We start from the raw sequence: 20,025 nt of genomic DNA, 5'->3' as shown, positions 1-20,025 counted from the left end.
AATAAATGCTAGCATTGAGTTTGCTTTCTTCACTACCGATGCAACTTGCAGATTAACAATTTGGGAATCCTACACCTGCACTCCCAAGTCCCTTTGCAACTCCGATTTCTGGATTCTCTCCCCATTTAGTAGTCTACGCCTTTATTCCTACTACCAAAATGCATGACTCCACATTTTGCTGCACTATATTCCATCTGTCACATCTCTGCCCACTCTCCCAACCTATGCAAATCCTACTGCAGAGTGCCTGCTTTCTCTCCACTACCTGCCTCTCTACCTATTTTCGGGTCATCCACAAACTTGGCCACAAAGCCTTCAATCCTCTCATCAAAAGCATTAATATACAACGTGAAGAGCAGCGGCCCCAGCACCGAGCTCTGCGACACTCCGCTAGTCACTGGCAGCCAAGAAGATAAAGCCCCCTTTATTGCAACTCTTTGTCTTCTGCTATCCAGCCAACCTGCTGTCCATGCGAGTACCTGCCCTTTGATACCATGGGCTCACATCTTCCTTAGCAGCCTCACATGTGGCACTTGATCAAAGACTTACTGAAAATCTAAGTAAACAACATCAATTAACTCTCCTTTGTCTGTCCCGCTTTTTTCTTCTTCAAAGAATTCCAGCAAATTTGTCTAGCCTCCTCTTCATAAAGCCATGCTGACTTCTGCCTATTTTATCGTGAACTTCTAAGTACTCCATAACCTGGTCCTTTATAATGGACTCTGAAATCTTACCGACCAACGAAGTCAGCCTTTTTATTCCCACTATTCTGCTATGCTCCATTCTTGTACAGCGGGGTAATATTAGCAATTTTCCAATCATCTAGGACCTCTCCTGTCTACATAAAAACATAGAAAATAGGTGCAGGAGGAGGCCATTCGGCCCTTCGAACCAGCACCGCCATTTATTGTGATCATGGCTGATCGTCCCCAATCAATAACCCGTGCTAGTGATTCTTGAAATATCTCTAGTGATTCTTGAAATATCACTGTCAATGCCACAATCTCTTTCAGAACTCTAGGGTCCAGTCCATCTGAATAAGGTGACTAATCCACTGTCCACTGTAGTCTACTGTACTAAAAAAAATCAAAAGCACTCCAAAGAAGACTGTGGTACAGAGCCAAATGCATTTGCTAGGTCCAAAAACATTACATGCAAATCTCTTCTCTCGAGCTTGGCTGTCTGAATTGGGTGCCATATTACAGTAAGATGGGCCCAAAATGGTGGTCACTCAGCGGGACAGGCAGCATCTCTGGAGAGAAGGAATGGGTGACGTTTCGGTTCGAGACCCTTCTTCAAAATGATCTTCAGACAGAGATGCTGCCTGACCGGCCGAGTTACTCCAGCATTTTGTGTTCATCTTCAATTTAAAACAGCATCTGCAGTCCCTTCCTAGCTATACTACACTGATGTGTTCTAAGCTACACTACCCGCCTTTTCACCTATTTCCCTATCATCTGCAAACTTGGCCACTAAGCCCTTAAACTCATCTGCCTGTACATGATCCATACCTCTCTATTCCCTGCACATTTGTGTGCCTATCTAAAAGCCTCTTGTACATCACTATTATATCTGCCTCCACCACCTCCCCAGACAATGCGATCAAGGCCCCCACCACTCTGTGTAAAAACACTTGCCCCGCATATCTCCTTTATACTTCCCCCCTCTCAACCTGGGAAAAATGTTTTGACTGTCGACCTTATCTATGCCTCTAAACATGGGACATGTTTGCAGACATCACAGTTCTCGTCCCTGAATTCCCCAGTTTATGTGACTTTCTCAATGGCTGCCATTATAGCATTCCACATTGATCCTTCAGGGACCCTAATCTCTTCTTCGTTGCCTTTCAATGTGCTTAAATAATCCCTAGGTTATCTCCATAACCTTCTCTGCCAAAGATATCTCGTGTCCTCTTTTTGCTCTTCTGCTTTTCGATGTAAGTAAACTTCAACATCACTTACACACCCCAAGAGATTTGCTTCATCTCAGCTATCTACACATGATATAATAATAATAATAATAATGCATTACATTTATATAGCGCTTTTCATATACTCAAAGACGCTTTACAGGGATTTAGAGAACATAGGGAAGTGAATAAATAGATAAATAAGTAAACGAACAGAGAAAGGAGACAGAAGGTGAGGTGACCTTCAGTGGTTGAAGGCAGTACTGAACAGGTGAGACTTCAGTGATGTTTTGAATGTGGTGAGTGTGGAGGAGTCTCTGACGGTTTGGGGTAGTGAGTTCCATAGGGTGGGAGCAGCGATGGAGAAAGCCCTGTCCCCCCAGGATCTGAGTTTGGTCCGGATGTGGGGGGATAGGAGATTGGCAGCAGCAGAGCGGAGGGTGCAGGTGGGAGTGTGCCTGTGGAGGAGGTCGGTCAGGTAGGATGGGGCCAGGTTATGGAGGGCTTTGTAGGTCATGAGGAGGATTTTGTACTGGATTCTCTGGGGGATGGGGAGCCAGTGGAGTTTGTAAAGGACGGGGGTGATATGGTCAGATCGGGGTGTGGGTGAGTAGACGGGCAGCGGAGTTTTGAATGTATTGAAGTTTACTGATGATTTTTGAGGGTGCGCCATAGAGGAGGCTGTTGCAGTAGTCCAGACGGGAGGTGATGAAGGCGTGGATGAGGGTTTCTGCAGCTGTGGAGGAGAGGCATGGACGGAGACGGGCAATGTTTTTGAGGTGGAAGAAGGCTGTCTTTGTGATGTGTTTGATGTGTTTGTCAAAGGAGAGGGTTTGATCAAAGATGATTCCAAGATTCCGGATGTGAGGGGAGGTGGATACTGGGAGACCATCAATATTGAGGATGAAGTTTTGGGTGGATTTGGTGAGCGTTTTTGGACCAATGATGATGATTTCAGATTTGTTGCAGTTGAGTTTGAGGAAATTTGATTGAAGACAAGATTTTATTTCAGTGATGCAGTTTGTCAGTGTAGAGTGTACACTGTATATACTTCTTTTTTTCTTTCCTCTACTTCCTAAAAATATTGAGCAATTCAGTTTGTTGACAAATACTTTATTGAACTTTTACAGGTGTACAGTAGAGTACTGTTGCTTTCCGGTCTGGTTTGGCAACTCAAAGGCCTATGTACGAAGGAGACTACAGAGAGAGGAGACACTACCAGGTTACTCACATGTGCTGACCTCTCAACCATCAGAGGGATCCAGAAAAAGCACTGCTTTGAAGGCAACTAATATTATCAAAAAAACACTTCACCCTGGCTGTGCTCACAATTCACTCCTACCATGAGAAAGAAGGTACAGGAGTCTGAAAATAATGGTCATCAGGTTCAAGAACAGCTCCTTCTCAGTAATTAGCGTGCTTTTGAACATGACACAATGATCCGCAGTGTACCATGTTTTTAGCTGCATTATGGATTTCAGTTGTTGCACAATTTTGGTTACCTAGTAATGTGGTTACTAATTTAATGTATGTTTAATTGTTAATTATGATCTGTGTGCTACTGTGTTAACTGACGTGTGAAGCTGTAGCAAGTGTGAATGCCATTGTTCTATTGCGGGTACATATGACAATTAAACGTACTTAAGTCTTGAGAGCCCAAATATCTCTTGTGGACCAAGGTTCCCTCATCCTGATGCCTTGTTCAGTGAACTCTGATAAAAATGTCAAACTGGTAAAAACTTGATTCCCTTTCAGCATATCTTGTTAACTCGGTGTCCGAGCATGAGGTGAGGTGGGCTCTAACGCGAGTGAACACGAGGAAAGCTGGAGGCCCAGATGGTATATCTGGGCGAGTGCTAAAGTCTTGTGCTACTCAACTTGCTCCAGTGCTCACCACAATATTCAACCTCTCCTTGGCCAAGTCCGTGGTCCCTGCATGCTTCAAAAGATCCATCATTGTACCGGTGCCAAAGAATGCCTCTCCAGCGTGTTTAAATGACTACCGACCGGTGGCCCTCACCTCGGTTGTCATGAAATTCTTTGAGAGGCTAGTCAAGAAGCACATCTGCGCCCTCCTTCCTCGCAACATGGACCCACTACAGTTCGCATACCGTCCGAACAGGTCCACGGATGATGCGGTCTCCCAGGTTCTACACACCGCTCTCTCTCATCTGGACAACCAGGGGGGCTATGTGAGGATGCTGTTCATTGACTTTAGTTCAGCATTCAACGCAATAGTCCCCAGCAGACTGGTTGAGAAGCTGCTGGAACTGGGGCTTAGCACCCCTCTGTGTGCCTGGGTCCTGGACTTTCTCACAGCCAGGCCCCAAGTGGTCAGGATGGGGGAACACACATCTAGCTCCCTCACCCTGAACATAGGAACCCCCAGGGCTGCGTCCTTAGCCCCCTAATGTAATCCCTGTACGCACATGACTGTGTGGCCAGGTTCAGCTCAAACTCCATCATCAAGTTTGCTGATGACACTGTGGTGGTGGGTCGGATCTCCAACAACGATGAGAAGGCCTACCGGGAGGAGGTGGCTGATCTGGCGCTCTGGTGTCAGGACAATCGCCTCCTCTTGAATGTCACTAAAACGAAGGAGCTGATTGTGGACTTCAGAAGGGCTAAACATCCAAGGACGTACACGCCACTGGAGATAAATGGGTCTACTGTGGATAGGGTGAGCAGTTTTAAATACTTGGGAGTCCGCATCACAGAGGATCTGACATGGGCAACGCATATTGCCGCACTGGTGGGTAAGGCAAAGCAGCGCGTTTACCACCTTAGACAACTGAGGAAATTCAGAGTGTCTCTGAGGATCCTTCATTGCTTCTACTCTGGGGCTGTGGAGAGCATCCTGTCCGGCAACATTACAGTCTGGTTTGGGAACAGCTCTGCCCAGGACAGGATGGCCCTGCAGAGAGTAGTGCGTTCGGCAGAACGCACCATGGGAACTACACTCGTCCCCCTGCAGGACCTATACATCAGGAGGTGCAGATCCAGAGCAAGCAAGATCATGAGGGACCCCTGCCACCCCAGTAACAGACTGTTCCAGATGCTACGATCAGGCAAACGCCTCCGCTGTCACGCTGTGAAAACGGAGAGGATGAGACGGAGTTTCTTCCCACAGGCCATCAGGACTGTCAACTTTTATAACCCCAGAGACTAAATTTTTGTCTACACCATAGTAGCTTATTAACTTTATTTATATGCTGTAACTAATTCTTTTTTGTGCACAATCTGCAGGCATTGCCACTTTCATTTCACTGCACATCGTGTATGTGTATGTGACAAATAAAATTGACTTGACTTGACTTGACTTAACTTTGCCCAAATGCCTTGAATTTTACTCGTGTCGTGTTATGTCTCTAGTAATAGCAGTTGACATTTTCCTGTGACACAAAATGCTGGAGTAACTCAGCGGGACAAGCAGCCTCTCTGGAGAGAAGGAATGGGTGACGTTTCGGGTCGAGAAACATCTATCTTCGATTTAAACCTGCAGTTCTTTCCGACACATTTTCCTGTGACAGGTGGTTGAGATCACTTGCCTGGTGTTTGCTGCTTCCCCCCCCCCCTCCACATTTGCTTTTATGAAATTGTTCCCTTTGTTGTTGTCAGAAGGATCTGGGGATATTTGGAAAAAAAATTAAAATGCATCAGCCAGCTCAGCAGCTACTTTTTAAAAAATAACTCTGGAATGATGAGAAGATGACCCAGAGACTTGTTTGCTGTCAGCTCCAACAGCTGTCTAGATAACAATTTTGATTGCAATTTTTCAGAGAATCCCCTAACTTTCAGTTCCTGATTTACAGCAATTTCTGCGAGGTTCATTGTATTCTCTGTCGTGACTCAGACAGACTCATGGGATTGTGAAGTACAGAAACAGCCCATATGGCCCTCCATACTGATGATCAAGAGCCTCACTGTACCAGTCCAGTTTATCAGCATTATCCATAACCTTCTACACTGCAATGCTTCAAGTGCTCTTCCAGATTCTGTGAGTGTTCTTGCATCCACCACATTCTCAGGCATCATGTCCCACATTGCAACCACATTCTGAGTGTAATGCAACCCTCAGTTTAATTCTCGCCTTCCTTACCTGGTAGTAATTCCCACTTACTCTGCTGTCAACAATTTACCACCATTGCTCCTCAGACTCACTTTGCATAGAATCACCGCTCACTTTCTCAATAAATTTATATTTTATTTTATCTCACCAGACTGGCTGCATCTCTCGCCTCTTACTTTGCCCTTTATCTCCTTCATTAATTTTTCGCTGATCTTTTTCATTGCTTCTCCCTTGGAAACAATTTATTTTGTTCAAGTTTCTGTCTTGAGAAAACTAATTCTATTTCGCTTCCCCAGTTGCACATTTGACACCAAAATGTCTCCGGAAGCCGAGAAGCTCTGTGAGAGTCATATTTTTTAACTTCTCCAGTGCTTTTAACACCATCTGGCCTGCACTGCTCGGCAGCAAACTGACAAAGATGCAGGTGGATGCTCCATTGGTGTCCTGGATCACCAACTACCTGACTGGACGACCACAATGTCAGGCAACAGAACTGTGTCTCGGACATGGTAGTGAGCAACACAGGGGACCCACAGGGGACGGTCCTCTCTCCCTTCCTGTTCAACATCTACACCTCAGACTTCAGCTATAACGTATACTCCTGCCACCTGCAGAAGTTTTTGGATGACTGCAATTGTGGGCTGTAAGGGGAGGGAAGCTGAATGCAGAGGTGTGGTCAAAGACTTTGTTGAGTGGTGTGGGTTGAAATACCTGATGTTGTACCAAACGGTTGTACGTAGTGCTGCCTTCTTCATTGTTGTGTGCTGGGGCATCAGGTCGAAGGCCACGGACACCATCAGAATTCACAAACTCATCTGGCTCCGTTCTGGGAGCGGAAGTGGATTCATAGGAGGTGGTCTTGGAGAGGAGGATGCTACTCAAACTGCAGAGTATCTTGAACAATACAGCTCACTCCTTCCATGACACACGATGCAACAGACTGGTTCCACCATGATGCAGTACAGACCGCCACAAGATATCCCTATTCCATGTATAAGACAATAACTGCAGATGCTGGTACAAATCGAAGGTATTTATTCACAAAATGCTGGAGTAACTAAGCATCTCAGGAGAGAAGGAATGAAGAAGGGTCTCAGACTGAAGAAGGGTCTCGACCCAAAACATCACCAACTCCTTCTCTCCTGAGATGCTGCCTGACCTGCTGAGTTACTCCAGCATTTTGTGAATAAATCCCTATTCCATGTGGCTATCAAACTGTGCGACTCGTTCCCTTTCTGTCGTGGGGTAGACTGACTCCCCTCCCCCAACCTCAAATCTTTGCACATCCTTAATCCTTTCCACTCGTTACTTTAATTTCATGTTTCATGTATCTAGTGTTTTATGACTGTTGGCAGTAGGGATGCCAACTGTCCCGTATTAGAAACATAGAAACATAGAAAATAGGTGCAGGAGTAGGCCATTCGGCCCTTCGAGCCTGCACCGCCATTCAATATGATCATGGCTGATCATTCAGCTCAGTAGCCTGTACCTGCCTTCTCTCCATACCCCCTGATCCCTTTAGCAAAAAGGGCCACATCTAACTCCCTCTTAAATATAGCCAATTAACTGGCCTCAACTACCTTCTGTGGCAGAGAATTCCACAGACTCACCACTCTCTGTGTGAAGAAATGTTTTCTCATCTCGGTCCTAAAATACTTCCCCTTATCCTTAAGCTGTGACCCCTGGTTCTGGACTCCCCCAACATCGGGAACAATCTTCCCGCATCTAGCCTCTCCAACCCCTTAAGAATTTTATATGTTTCTATAAGATCCCCCCTCAGTCTTCTAAATTCCAGCGAGTACAAGCCCAGTCTAACTCCCTCTTAAATATAGCCAATTAACTGGCCTCAACTACCTTCTGTGGCAGAGAATTCCACAGACTCACCACTCTCTGTGTGAAGAAATGTTTTCTCATCTCGGTCCTAAAAGACTTCCCCTTATCCTTAAGCTGTGACCCCTGGTTCTGGACTCCCCCAACATCGGGAACAATCTTCCCGCATCTAGCCTCTCCAACCCCTTAAGAATTTTATATGTTTCTATAAGATCCCCCCTCAGTCTTCTAAATTCCAGCGAGTACAAGCCCAGTCTATCCAGTCTTTCCTCATATGAAAGTCCCGCCATCCCAGGGATCAATCTGGTGAACCTTCTCTGTACTCCCTCTAAGGCAAGAACGTCTTTCCTCAGGTTAGGAGAACAAAACTGCACACAATACTCCAGGTGCGGTCTAGTATTTTGAGCTGAATTGCTTTGCCTCGTATTAGGACGGGGGTGGGGGGTGGGGGGGGGTGATGTAAGCCTGGACGCTGCAGGCCCCGACGTTGTAGGTCCGGACAGTTTAGGTCCAGACAATCTGGACAATCTAGATTTGCGACATTTTAGCTCCAAACACTCTGGACGTCATCGTGTCCCGCATTTGGGAGTGAGATAGTTGGCACCCCTAAAGACGACTGTATTATTTTTACAATTATTAATGTATTCAGTTTCTGTCAACTCAATATCAAATATCATGTACCTTGTGTTTTATGATTGTTGGCAGATCAGTTTCCCTCCTGGAAAAAGTGACTGCGAAACAAGTAGAGTAGTGATGGAAATTAGGAGGATTAAAGAAGAGGAGGTACGGACACTTTGGAAGAATATAAAAGTGGATAAGTCTCCAGGTCCTGGTAGGATATTCCCTAGGACATTGAGGGAAGTTGGTGCAGAAATAGCAGGGGCTATGACGGAAATATTTCAAACGTCATTAGAAACAGGGATGGTGCCGGAAGATTGGCGCATTGCTCATGTTGTGCCTTTGTTTAAAAAAGGTTCTAAAAGTAAACCTAGCAATTATAGACCTATTAGTTTGACGTCTGTGGTGGGAAAATTAATGGAAAAGATACTTAGGGACAATATATATAATTATTTGGATAATCAAGGCCTGATTAGAAACAGTCAACATGGATTTGTGCCTGGAAGGTCATGTTTGACTAATCTTCTTGAATTTTTTGAAGAGGTTACCAGGGAAATTGATAAGGGCAAGGCTGGGGATGTTGTCTATATGGACTTCAGTAAGGCATTTGACAAGGTTCCACATGGAAGGTTGATTAAGAAGGTTAAATCGTTGGGTATTAATAGTGAGGTTGCAAGATGGATTCAACAATGGCTGAATGGGAGATACCAGAGGGTAATGGTTGACAATTGTATGTCAGGTTGGAGGCCAGTGTCTAGTGGAGTGCCCCAAGGATCTGTGTTGGGTCCACTGTTGTTTGTCATTTACATTAATGATCTGGATGATGGTGTGGCAAATTGGATTAGTAAATATGCAGATGATACTATGATAGGTGGAGTAGTTGATAGTGAGGTAGATTTTCAAAGTCTACAGAGAGACTTGGGCCTTTTGGAAGGGTGGGCTGAAAGATGGCAGATGGAGTTTAATGCTGATAAGTGTGAGGTGCTGCATTTTGGTAGGACAAATCAAAATAGGACGTACAGGGTAAATGGTAGGGAATTGAGGAATGCAGTGGACAGAGGGATCTGGGAATAACTGTGCATTGTTCCCTGAAGGTGGAATCTCATGTGGATAGGATGGTGAAGAAGGCGTTTGGTATGCTTGCCTTTATAAATCAGAGCATCGAGTATAGAAGTTGGGATGTAATGTTGAAATTGTACAGGGCATTGGTGAGGCCGAATCTGGAGTATGGTGTGCAGTTCTGGTCGCCAAATTATAGGAAGGATGTCGACAAAATGGAGAGGGTACAGAGGAGATTTACTAGAATGTTGCCTGGGTTTCAGCACTGAGGCTACAGAGGTTGAATAGGTTGGGTCTTTATTCTTTGGAGCGTAGAAGGTTGAGGGGGGACTTGATAGAGGTTTTTAAAATTTTGAGAGGGACGGACAGAGTTGACGTGGGTAGGCTTTTCCCTTTGAGAGTGGGGAAGATTCCAACAAGGGGACATAGCTTCAGAATTGAGGGACAAAGGTTTAGGGGTAACATGAGGGGGAACTTCTTTACTCAGAGGGTTGTGGCTGTATGGAATGGGCTTCCGGTGGAAGTGGTGGAGGCTGGCTCGATTTTATTATTTAAGAGTAAATTGGATAGGTATATGGATAGGAGGGGATTAGAGGGTTATGGTCTGAGTGCAGGTAGATGAGACTAGGTCAGGGAGAATGGTCGGCGTGGACTGGTAGGGCCGGACAGGCCTGTTTCCATGCTGTAGTTGTTATATGTTATATGTTATATGTCCGCAGCGGCTCCTCTGATTGACAGCTCACTCTGCCCCTCCCCCCGGGCTGCGGCCGCCCTTGTCACGTGATGCGGGACTTCAACGAACCATTTGCGCGATGACGTTTAGAGATCGTGAGACGCACTGACAGCTTCACAGCGTTGCCCTCGGCAACCGGCGGGGGGCGGCAGCGAGGCCCACGGAGGGGGAGGGGCCTGGGCCCGGGGGTGGAGCCTGAGGTAAAGGACTGGACTGAAGTGGGGTCGGTCTGTACTTGCTGGAGTTGAGAAGAATGAGAGGTGATCTCACGGATGCTCTTGTGGTTTGCAGACTGGTTTGGAGAGATGGAGAAGGCGGCGATTGTATCAGACGAGCTGGTCCTTGCTCTCTGCCATTCCCGTGTGGATCTGGGGCCTGACTGGTGGAGTCTTGTGGGCCTGACTGCTCCTCCACTGTGGACATCGGGGTCTTCTCTTCCTGCCTGCCGGGCAGTGAACAGTGAGTGTGTTAGTGTCTTACTCCCTGCCTCAGTTTGAGCATTCTCATCCTCGTGTACCAATCCCTCCTTGGTCCTCACACCCTCACTCAGTCTGTCACCTCCTCCACTCCTGTGACCCTCTGAAATCTTTGTTCTCCTCTATCTGTGGCCCCCTTTTCTTGCTCACATTCTTTGGCTTCACAAATTGGAGGCCTCAGTGTCACAAACAGCTGGAGTAACTCAACGGGACCGTCAGCGTCTCTGGAGAGAACGAATGGGTAACCTTCGTGTGGAGACCTTTGATTTGGGGAAAAGGAAACGAGAGATCTAGAGTTTGATGTAGAAACAGAAAGAACAATGGATGAAAGATATGCAAAAAGTAACAATGATAAAGGAAACAGGCCATTGTTAGCTGTTTGTTGGGTGAAAACAAGAAGCTGGTGCGACTTGGGTGAGGGAGGGATAGAGAGAGGGAGAGTTGAAGTTAGAGAAATCAATATACTTCTGGTCAAGTGAAATATGAGATGCTGTTCCTGCAATTTGTGTTTGGCCTCACTCTGACAATGGAGGGGACAGAAAGGTCAGTGTCGGAATGGGAAGGAGAATTAAATTGTTTAGCAACCGGGAGATCAGGTAGGTTCAGGTGGACTGAGCAAAGGTGTTCAGCGAAACGATCGCACAGTCTGCATTTGGTCTCACCGATGTATATGAGTCCGCATCTGGAACAACGGATACAGTAGATGGGTTTGGAGGTGGTGCAATTGATCTTCTGCCTAACCTGAAAAGACTTTCGGGATCCCTGGACAGAGTCGAGGAAGGAGGTTTTGGGACAGGTTGCATCTCCTGTGGTTGCAGAGAAGGTACCTGGGGAGGTGGTGGTTTGGGTGGGAAGAGATGAGTTAACCAGGATGTTTCGGAGAGAACGGTTTCTGTGGAAGGCGGAAAGGGGTGGAGATGGGAAGATGTGACTAGTGTTAGGATCCCGTTGGAAATGGAGCATTATGTCGGAACATTATGTATTGTATGCGATAATAGACAATAGCTGCAGGAGTAGGCCATTCGGCCCTACGAGCCAACACTTCCATTCAATGTGATCATAGCTGATCATCCACAATCAGTACCCCGTTCCTGCCCTCTCCCCATAACCCCTGACTCCGATATAATAAAGAGCTCTATCTAACTCTCTCTTGAAAGCATCCAGAGAATTGGCCTCCCCTGCCTTCTGAGGCAGAGAATTACACAGATTTACATTTCTCTGAGTGAAAAGGTTTTTCCTCATCTCCATTCTAAATGGCCTACCCCTTATTCTTAAACTGTGGCCGCTGGTTCTGGACTTCCCCAACATTGGGAACATGTTTCCTGCCTCGAGCGTGTTCAATCCCTTAATAATTTTATATGTTTCAATAAGATCCCCTCTCATCCTTCGAAATTCCAGTGTATACAAGCCCAGTCGCTCCAGTCTTTCAACATACGACAGTCCCGCCATTCTGGGAATTAATCTAGTGAACGTATGCTGCACTCCCTGAATAGCCGGAATGTCCTTCCGCAAATTTGGAGACCAAAACTGCACACAGTACTCCAGGTGTGGTATCACTAGGGCCCTGTACAACTGCAGAAGGACCTCTTTGCTTCTATACTCAACTCCTCATGAAAGCCGACATGCCATTAGCTTTCTCCGCTGCCTGCTGTACCTGCATGCTTACTTTCAGTGACTGATGAACAAGGACACACAGATCTTTTTGTACTTCCCCTTTTCCTACCTTTGGGACAGGTTTGGCTGATGGGGTGAAATTTAAGGACTAGGGGCTGTCTATCTCTGTTGCGACTACAGTGGTCTGTGCAGGGATCGGTGATGAATAAGGTTATCTTACAAGTTTACAACTGAATATATATCAACTGGGAAAGCAACCAAGGGAATAGCAGATGAAGTTTAACTCAGATAAGATAACGGAGATAAATCCACATAAGACAAGAAGTTGAACCAGTGCAGGACATGCGCAATAGAGTTCAATTTGAGTTTAATGTCACATGCACGAGTACAATCAGCTGTTGGAACAATAAAAAAATCTTGCTTAAAGCAGCATCAAAGACATGTAGGCTTAGATAAATGCACAAAACAAAATACATATAAATTGTACATTAAAATAAATAAAATTCTTAAAGAAAGATGACTGCAAAACCAAAACAAAGTACAACAACAAAAGTCTATAACAGTGCAAGAGTTGTGCCATAGTGTTCCATTCTCGAGGTACGATTAGGATTGTGTAGATTTGTTCAAGAACCTGAGAGTTGTATGAAAGCAACTGTTCCTGAACCTGGTGGTGTGAAACCTCAGGCTTTAGTGCCTCCTGCCCAGGCAGGAGAAGAGATTTAAGAGAGAAAGATGGATCAGCAATGATTGAATCGCTGAACAGACTTGGTGGGCTGAATGGCCTAATTCTGCTCCCATGACATGAAACTAACCATTAATCTATTACTTTGCCCAAACCCTTTGCCCCTCCGCATTGGTTGCCACTTTGGTACCTCACAGCTTCACTCTTTGTCAACCCTCTTCTTTTCAAAATATCTCGGGCTCTGTGAGGTTTTCCCTAAGCTGAGCTGCCACTAATATTTCAAGACAGTTTGCTCTCCTAAATTCATGCTACAGAACCCCACCCTCTATGTAACCTTAAAGGATCTCCCCAGTCGCTAATCCTCTTAAATCTACCATGCACTTCCGTTTATTATTATTATTTTTTCTTTCTTTTCTCTCTCGTTTATCATATTATTTACGGTGTACTATGTTTACATATTGTGTTGTGCTGCAGCACTTAAGAATTTCATTGTTCTATCTGGGACATATGACAATAAAACACTTTTGACACTTAACTCTTGTTTTAATCAATCCCTCAATATCCCTCAAAATTCACGGTTCCCAGGACTTCATCTGCTTGCCCAACTTCATTCCTTAGGATTAGGTCCAGCACTCCCCCATCAAACTCAGACTATCTATGGACTATCTCCTGCACTTCAAAAGTCTCACTCCTTATCCTTTCACACTTAGGTGATCTTAGACAATAGACAATAGACAATAGGTGCAGGAGTAGGCCATTCAGCCCTTCGAGCCAGCACCGCCATTCAATGCGATCATGGCTGATCACTCTCAATCAGTACCCCGTTCCTGCCTTCTCCCCATACCCCCTCACTCCGCTATCCTTAAGAGCTCTATCCAGCTCTCTCTTGAAAGCATCCAACGAACTGGCCTCCACTGCCTTCTGAGGCAGAGAATTCCACACCTTCACCACCCTCTGACTGAAAAAGTTCTTCCTCATCTCCGTTCTAAATGGCCTACCCCTTATTCTCAAACTGTGGCCCCTTGTTCTGGACTCCCCCAACATTGGGAACATGTTATCTGCCTCTAATGTGTCCAATCCCCTAATTATCTTATATGTTTCAATAAGATCCCCCCTCATCCTTCTAAATTCCAGTGTATACAAGCCCAATCGCTCCAGCCTTTTAACATACGACAGTCCCGCCATTCCGGGAATTAACCTAGTGAACCTACGCTGCACGCCCTCCATAGCAAGAACATCCTTCCTCAAATTTGGAGACCAAAACTGCACACAGTACTCCAGGTGCGGTCTCACCAGGGCCCGGTACAACTGTAGAAGGACCTCTTTGCTCCTATACTCAACTCCTCTTGTTACGAAGGCCAACATTCCATTGGCTTTCTTCACTGCCTGCTGAACCTGCATGCTTCCTTTCATTGACTGATGCACTAGGACACCCAGATCTCGTTGAACTCCCCCTCCTCCTAACTTGACACCATTCAGATAATAATCTGCCTTTCTATTCTTACTTCCAAAGTGAATAACCTCACACTTATCTACATTAAACTGCATCTGCCATGTATCCGCCCACTCACACAACCTGTCCAAGTCACCCTGCAGCCTTATTGCATCTTCCTCACAATTCACACTACCCCCCAACTTAGTATCATCTGCAAATTTGCTAATGGTACTTTTAATCCCTTCGTCTAAGTCATTAATGTATATCGTAAATAGCTGGGGTCCCAGCACCGAACCTTGCGGTACCCCACTGGTCACTGCCTGCCATTCCGAAAGGGACCCATTTATCCCCACTCTTTGCTTTCTGTCTGTCAACCAATTTTCTATCCATGTCAGTACCCTACCCCCAATACCATGTGCCCTAATTTTGCCCACTAATCTCCTATGTGGGACCTTGTCGAAGGCTTTCTGAAAGTCGAGGTACACCACATCCACTGACTCTCCCTTGTCAATTTTCCTAGTTACATCCTCAAAAAATTCCAGTAGATTTGTCAAGCATGATTTCCCCTTCGTAAATCCATGCTGACTCGGAATGATCCCGTTACTGCTATCCAAATGCTCAGCAATTTCTTAATCGCATCAGCCTTTGTCCTCAGTTTATAGTTGTCTGATGATGCCATTTATATCTACACTTTGCTGAGATCTGCAAAGCCCTGTGTCCTCCAGTGCAATGGTTTGTGTTTTAAGGGCCGTGCCCTCACAGTGCAATGCCCCGGGTTGTAAACGCCTATGTCCTCACAGTGTGACGCTCTATGTTGTAAAAGCCTGTGTCATCACAGTGCAGTGCAACATGCAACACTTAACATGCAACAAAAGCTTTTCAATGTACCTCTTTACATGTGACAATAAACAAAACTAAACTAAAGTAAAGGTCTGTGTCATCACAATGTGGCGCACTGTGTTGTAAAGGCCTGTGTCCGTTCATTACCACAAAAGCAAGGAGTGGGAGTTGGCCATCTGGCCTGCCATCCCTTCACTGTGATCATGACTGATGTGTCCCAGGCCTCAACTCCTCTTCTGTGCTCGTTCTTTCACCCAGAGCAGAGGAATCAAGAACCAGAGGTCATAGCTTTCAAGTGAGAAGGGAAAGAATAGGAATCTGAGAAGTAACTTTTTCACAAGAGGATGGTGGGTCTTTGGAAAGAGCTGCTGGAGGAGGTAGATGAGGCAGAAACTATAACATTTGAAAGACTTTTGGACAGGTACATGGGTAAGAAACATTTTGAGGGATCTGGGTTAAATATTGGCAAGTGGGAATAACGTGCATGAGCAAGCTGGGGTGACAGGCTTGTTTCCTTGCTGTTTGGCCCTATGACTCAATGAATTCCACATTACGTTAGTACTGAACTTCCACAACAATGTATCCCCCCCTCTCTTCAAATATCTCCAGTGATCCAGTCTCCACAACCCATTTGTGTCAAAGTTCCAAAGATTCACCTCCCCCTCCCGTGCTGAGGTTGCACCAGTCTGTGTCCCTGCAGGACTGTGGTTATTTTTTCCTTGTCCGTCGCCCTGCTGTCAGTGCTGGAACTGTACTGGGCAGTCTCTGCAGTCCAGAGCTGGTTTGTACGAGTCTGTGTCCTTCCAGTGTTGCTGTGGTTGGTGCAAAGCTCTCTGTTCCCACTGGGCTAGGTATGGTCTGTGCTGTGGCTTCACAGTGTTGTGTTACTGTCATTATCTGTCCAGCAGTGCAGTTGGTGCTGGGAATCTGTGGCCCCACAGGCAGTGCTGGGTTGTTGGGGTTTGTGTCACTAATTACTGTCCTGTGTTGCATGTAGTCATAAGTTCATAAATTATGGGAGCAGAATTAGACCATTTGGCCAATCAAGGCTACTCCACCATTCAATCGTGGCTGATCTTTCTTTCCCTCTCAACCCCATTCTCCTACCTTATTCCCATAACCCCTGACATCCGTGCTGATCAAGAATCTGTCAATTTTTGCTTTAAAAATAATAATTGACGGCTTCTGCAGCCTTTTGTGTCAATGAATTCCACAGATTCACTGCACCCTGTCTAAAGAAATTCCTCCTCATCTCCTTTTTAAAAGCCTTTTTTTCTAAAGTTGTGGCTTCCGGTCCTAGACTTTCCCACGAGTGCAACCATCCTCTCCACATCCACTCTATACAGGCCTTTCATAGTCATCGAGTGATACAGTGTGGAAACAGTGCCCTTCGGCCCAACTTTCCCACACCGGCCAATATGTCCCAGCTACACGAACCACCGGCCCACATTTGGTCCATATCCCTCCAAATCTGTCCTATCCATGTACCTGTCTAACTGTTTCTTAAATGTTGGGATAGTCCCTGCCTCAACTACCTCCTGTGGCAGCTTGTTTCATACATCTACCACCCTTGGGTGAAAAAGTTACCCTTCAGATTCCTATTAAATCTTTTCCCCTTCATCTTAAACCTATGTCCTCTGGACCGTGATTCATCTACTCTGAGCAAGAGACCCGATCTATTCGTCTCATGATCTTGCACACCTCTATAAGTCTTACACACCAGTCTGAAGAAGGGTCTTGACCCGAAACGTCTCCCATTCCCTCTCTCCTGGATGCTGCCTGACCTGCTGAGTTACTCCAGCACTTTGTGATACCTTCGATTTGTACCAGCATTTGCAGTTATTTTCCTACACCTCTATAAGATCATCCCTCATGCTCCTGCGCTCCAAGGAATAGAGTACCAGCCTACTCAACCTCTGCCTATAGCTCAGAACCTCTAGTCCTGGCAACATCCACGTAAATCTTCTCTACACCCTTTCCAGCTTGACAACATCTTTCCTATAACACGGTGCCCAGAACTGAACACAATAATCTAAATCTGGCCTCACCAATGACTTATACAACTGCAACATGACCTCCCAACTTCTCTACTCAATACTCTGGCTGATGAAGGCCAATGTGCAAAAAGCCTTTTTTGACCACCCGATCCACCTGCAACTCCACCTTCAAGAAACCATGCACCTGCACGACTAGATCCCTCTGTTCTACAACACTACCCAGTGCCCTACCAATCACAGTGGGTCCTGCTCATGTTAGACTTCCCAAAATACAACACCTCACATTTATCTGTATTAAACTCTATCAGCCATTCTTCAGCCCATCTGGCCAAACGATCAAGATCCTGCTGCAATTTTTGACAATCATCTTCACAATCTGCAAATCCACCCACTTCTGCATCATCTGCAAACTTGCTCGTCAATATCTTCACTATTCTGTAAGTTTCATTGAGGTCCCCCTCATCCTTCTCTACTCCAGCAAGTACAGGACCAGAGCCATCAAAAGCTCATCATATGTTATCCCAATCTCTGTGGCCCTGACATGCAGTGCTGTGTATGTTGCTAAACACAGAGGGGGAGCAACGAGAGAGCATGTTGCTAAACACAGAGGGGGAGCAACGAGAATGAATGTATGTTATGGGTCTACACCCTGAGAATACAATGCCTGCTGATATAAAGGTCTGTGCCCTGACAGTACATTTGCGGTTGCAGCTCCTAGACTGTGGAACAGCATCCCTCTCCCCATCAGAACTGCCCCCTCCATCGACTCCTTTAAGTCCAGGCTCAAAACCTATTTCTACTCCCTAGCGTTTGAGGCCCATTGATGAGGTGCTGTGAACTGTTTTGTATGTGCTGTTATGTTTGTGTGCTACTGTATGTTTCATTTTTTCCTTAGTACCTAATCAGATGTACAGCACTTTGGTCAACGTGGGTTGTTTTTAAATGTGCTATATAAATAAAATTGACTTGACTTGACATTGCCAACTATTGTCTATTGTGTTGCTCTGCATTCTTACCCATTCCATTGAAACGGAAACTTCATCCTCTCCTTCCTCGTTAGTTTGTTTCTATCTTCATACACTTCTCTTGGTGATCTATCCCTTCAGAGTGGATTAACGTGAACAAGATGTTTGTGTTTGTTGCTGTTGTTTTAATTGTGAAGTGACTGACTTTTAGTGACTGCAGTCTGTTGTTTTGAAAGCAGGCATCCCATTATCTATTCTAGAAAACAACATATTAAGTGCCAGCTCTAGGACCCCTCTTCCTACCCATCCCTGGACCATGATCCCACACACCAGGTCATAATTTCACAGACCATTTCTAATTTTATCACTTCTGGCTGTCTGCCTTCCACAGTCTCCAACCTCATTGTTTCCCACCCCCGCTCAGCCTGGTTTTACATTCTCCCCAAAATCTATCATCACAACTGCCCTGGCAGACACATTGTTTCTGCCTGCTCCTGTCCCACTGAAATATTTTCCACATATCTCGACTCCATCCTATCCTCCCAGGTCCAATCTCTCCTGACCAATGTCCAAGATATCTCACACGCCCTTCTTCTCTTTAATGACTTCCAATTTCCTCGGCCCCACTCCCTCAACTTCACTATGGATGTTCAGTCACTCTACACCTCCATCCCCCACAAGAAAGGCCTTAAAGCCCTCCGTTTCTTCCTGAACTGCAGAAACATCTAATACCTTCTGCCTAACGGAGCTGGTCCTCACCCTTAACAACTTCTCCTTTGACTCTTCCCACTTCCTCCAAGGCAAAGGCATAGTTATGGGCACCCGCATGGGCCCCAGCCAAGCCTGCCTCTTTGTAGGGGACGTCGAACAATCCATGTTCCAGGTGTACTCTGGCTCTATCCCCGAAGTTTATCTCTATTACATTGGACTGGGTGATTGTGTCGCTGAACACCTTTGCTGTCCACCTGGTTGCTAAACAAACCCATACTCTTTCCTGTTGCCATGATGACCTTTCTGTCCTAGGTCTCCTCTATTGTCAGAGTGGGGATAAACATTACATTAAGACAAAGGCGCAGCACTTTCTTCTGCCGGGTTAGTGGCTCTTAAAAGAGCCGTTTGTTGTCCTTGGTGGAGGTGGGGTTCAGGCGCGCTCCCCGCGGATGCGGCGGGCCAGCTGGATGTCTTTGGGCATGATGGTGACTCGCTTGGCGTGGATGGCGCACAGGTTGGTGTCCTCAAAGAGCCCCACCAGGTAAGCCTCGCTGGCCTCCTGCAGGTCCATGACGGCCGAACTCTGGAAGCGCAGGTCTGTCTTGAAGTCCTGAGCGATCTCCCGCACCAGGCGCTGGAAGGGCAGTTTGCGGATGAGCAGCTCGGTGGATTTCTGGTAGCGCCGGATTTCCCTAAGAGCCACGGTGCCGGGCCTGTAGCGATGAGGCTTCTTCACTCCGCCCGTGGCTGGAGCACTCTTCCGCGCCGCTTTGGTCGCCAGCTGTTTGCGAGGAGCTTTCCCTCCGGTCGATTTGCACGCTGTCTGCTTGGTCCGGGCCATTCTCTTTTTTTTTTAATATCAAAAAATACTTTATTCAAATAATAAATATCATTCACAAACCATATTTTTAAACAAACCCATCCGACATTTCCGGAGGTTACATTCAATACAGGCATTCATTTAGACATTTACATACATTTACCCAGTATCCCTTATTTGGAGGGGCGTCTCCACCACACCCTGCCCCCCCATGTCCAGCAGCGGAAGGACCCTAGACTGTGCTCCTCCCCCACAGGGCCTTAGCGT

General features: G+C 46.1%; 1 protein-coding gene across 1 annotated transcript; it reads right to left on the bottom strand.

The window, feature by feature from the left end:
- Positions 1–19,368: 19,368 nt before the first annotated feature.
- Positions 19,369–19,779, bottom strand: LOC144609538 (histone H3-like). Its single transcript, XM_078428042.1, has one exon. The coding sequence runs from the start codon at positions 19,777–19,779 to the stop codon at positions 19,369–19,371; it is 411 nt and encodes a 136-aa protein (XP_078284168.1).
- Between the last annotated feature and the right edge of the window lie 246 nt (positions 19,780–20,025).

Source organism: Rhinoraja longicauda, chromosome 34 (assembly GCF_053455715.1).
Source record: "Rhinoraja longicauda isolate Sanriku21f chromosome 34, sRhiLon1.1, whole genome shotgun sequence".
In the NCBI taxonomy this organism is placed as follows: Eukaryota; Metazoa; Chordata; class Chondrichthyes; order Rajiformes; family Arhynchobatidae; genus Rhinoraja; species Rhinoraja longicauda.
This window is presented reverse-complemented; position numbering and strand designations above follow the sequence as displayed.

Excerpts from the sequence above, each read along its gene's own strand:
- LOC144609538 (XM_078428042.1), bottom strand. The coding sequence starts at position 19,779 with ATGGCCCGGACCAAGCAGACAGCGTGCAAATCGACCGGAGGGAAAGCT.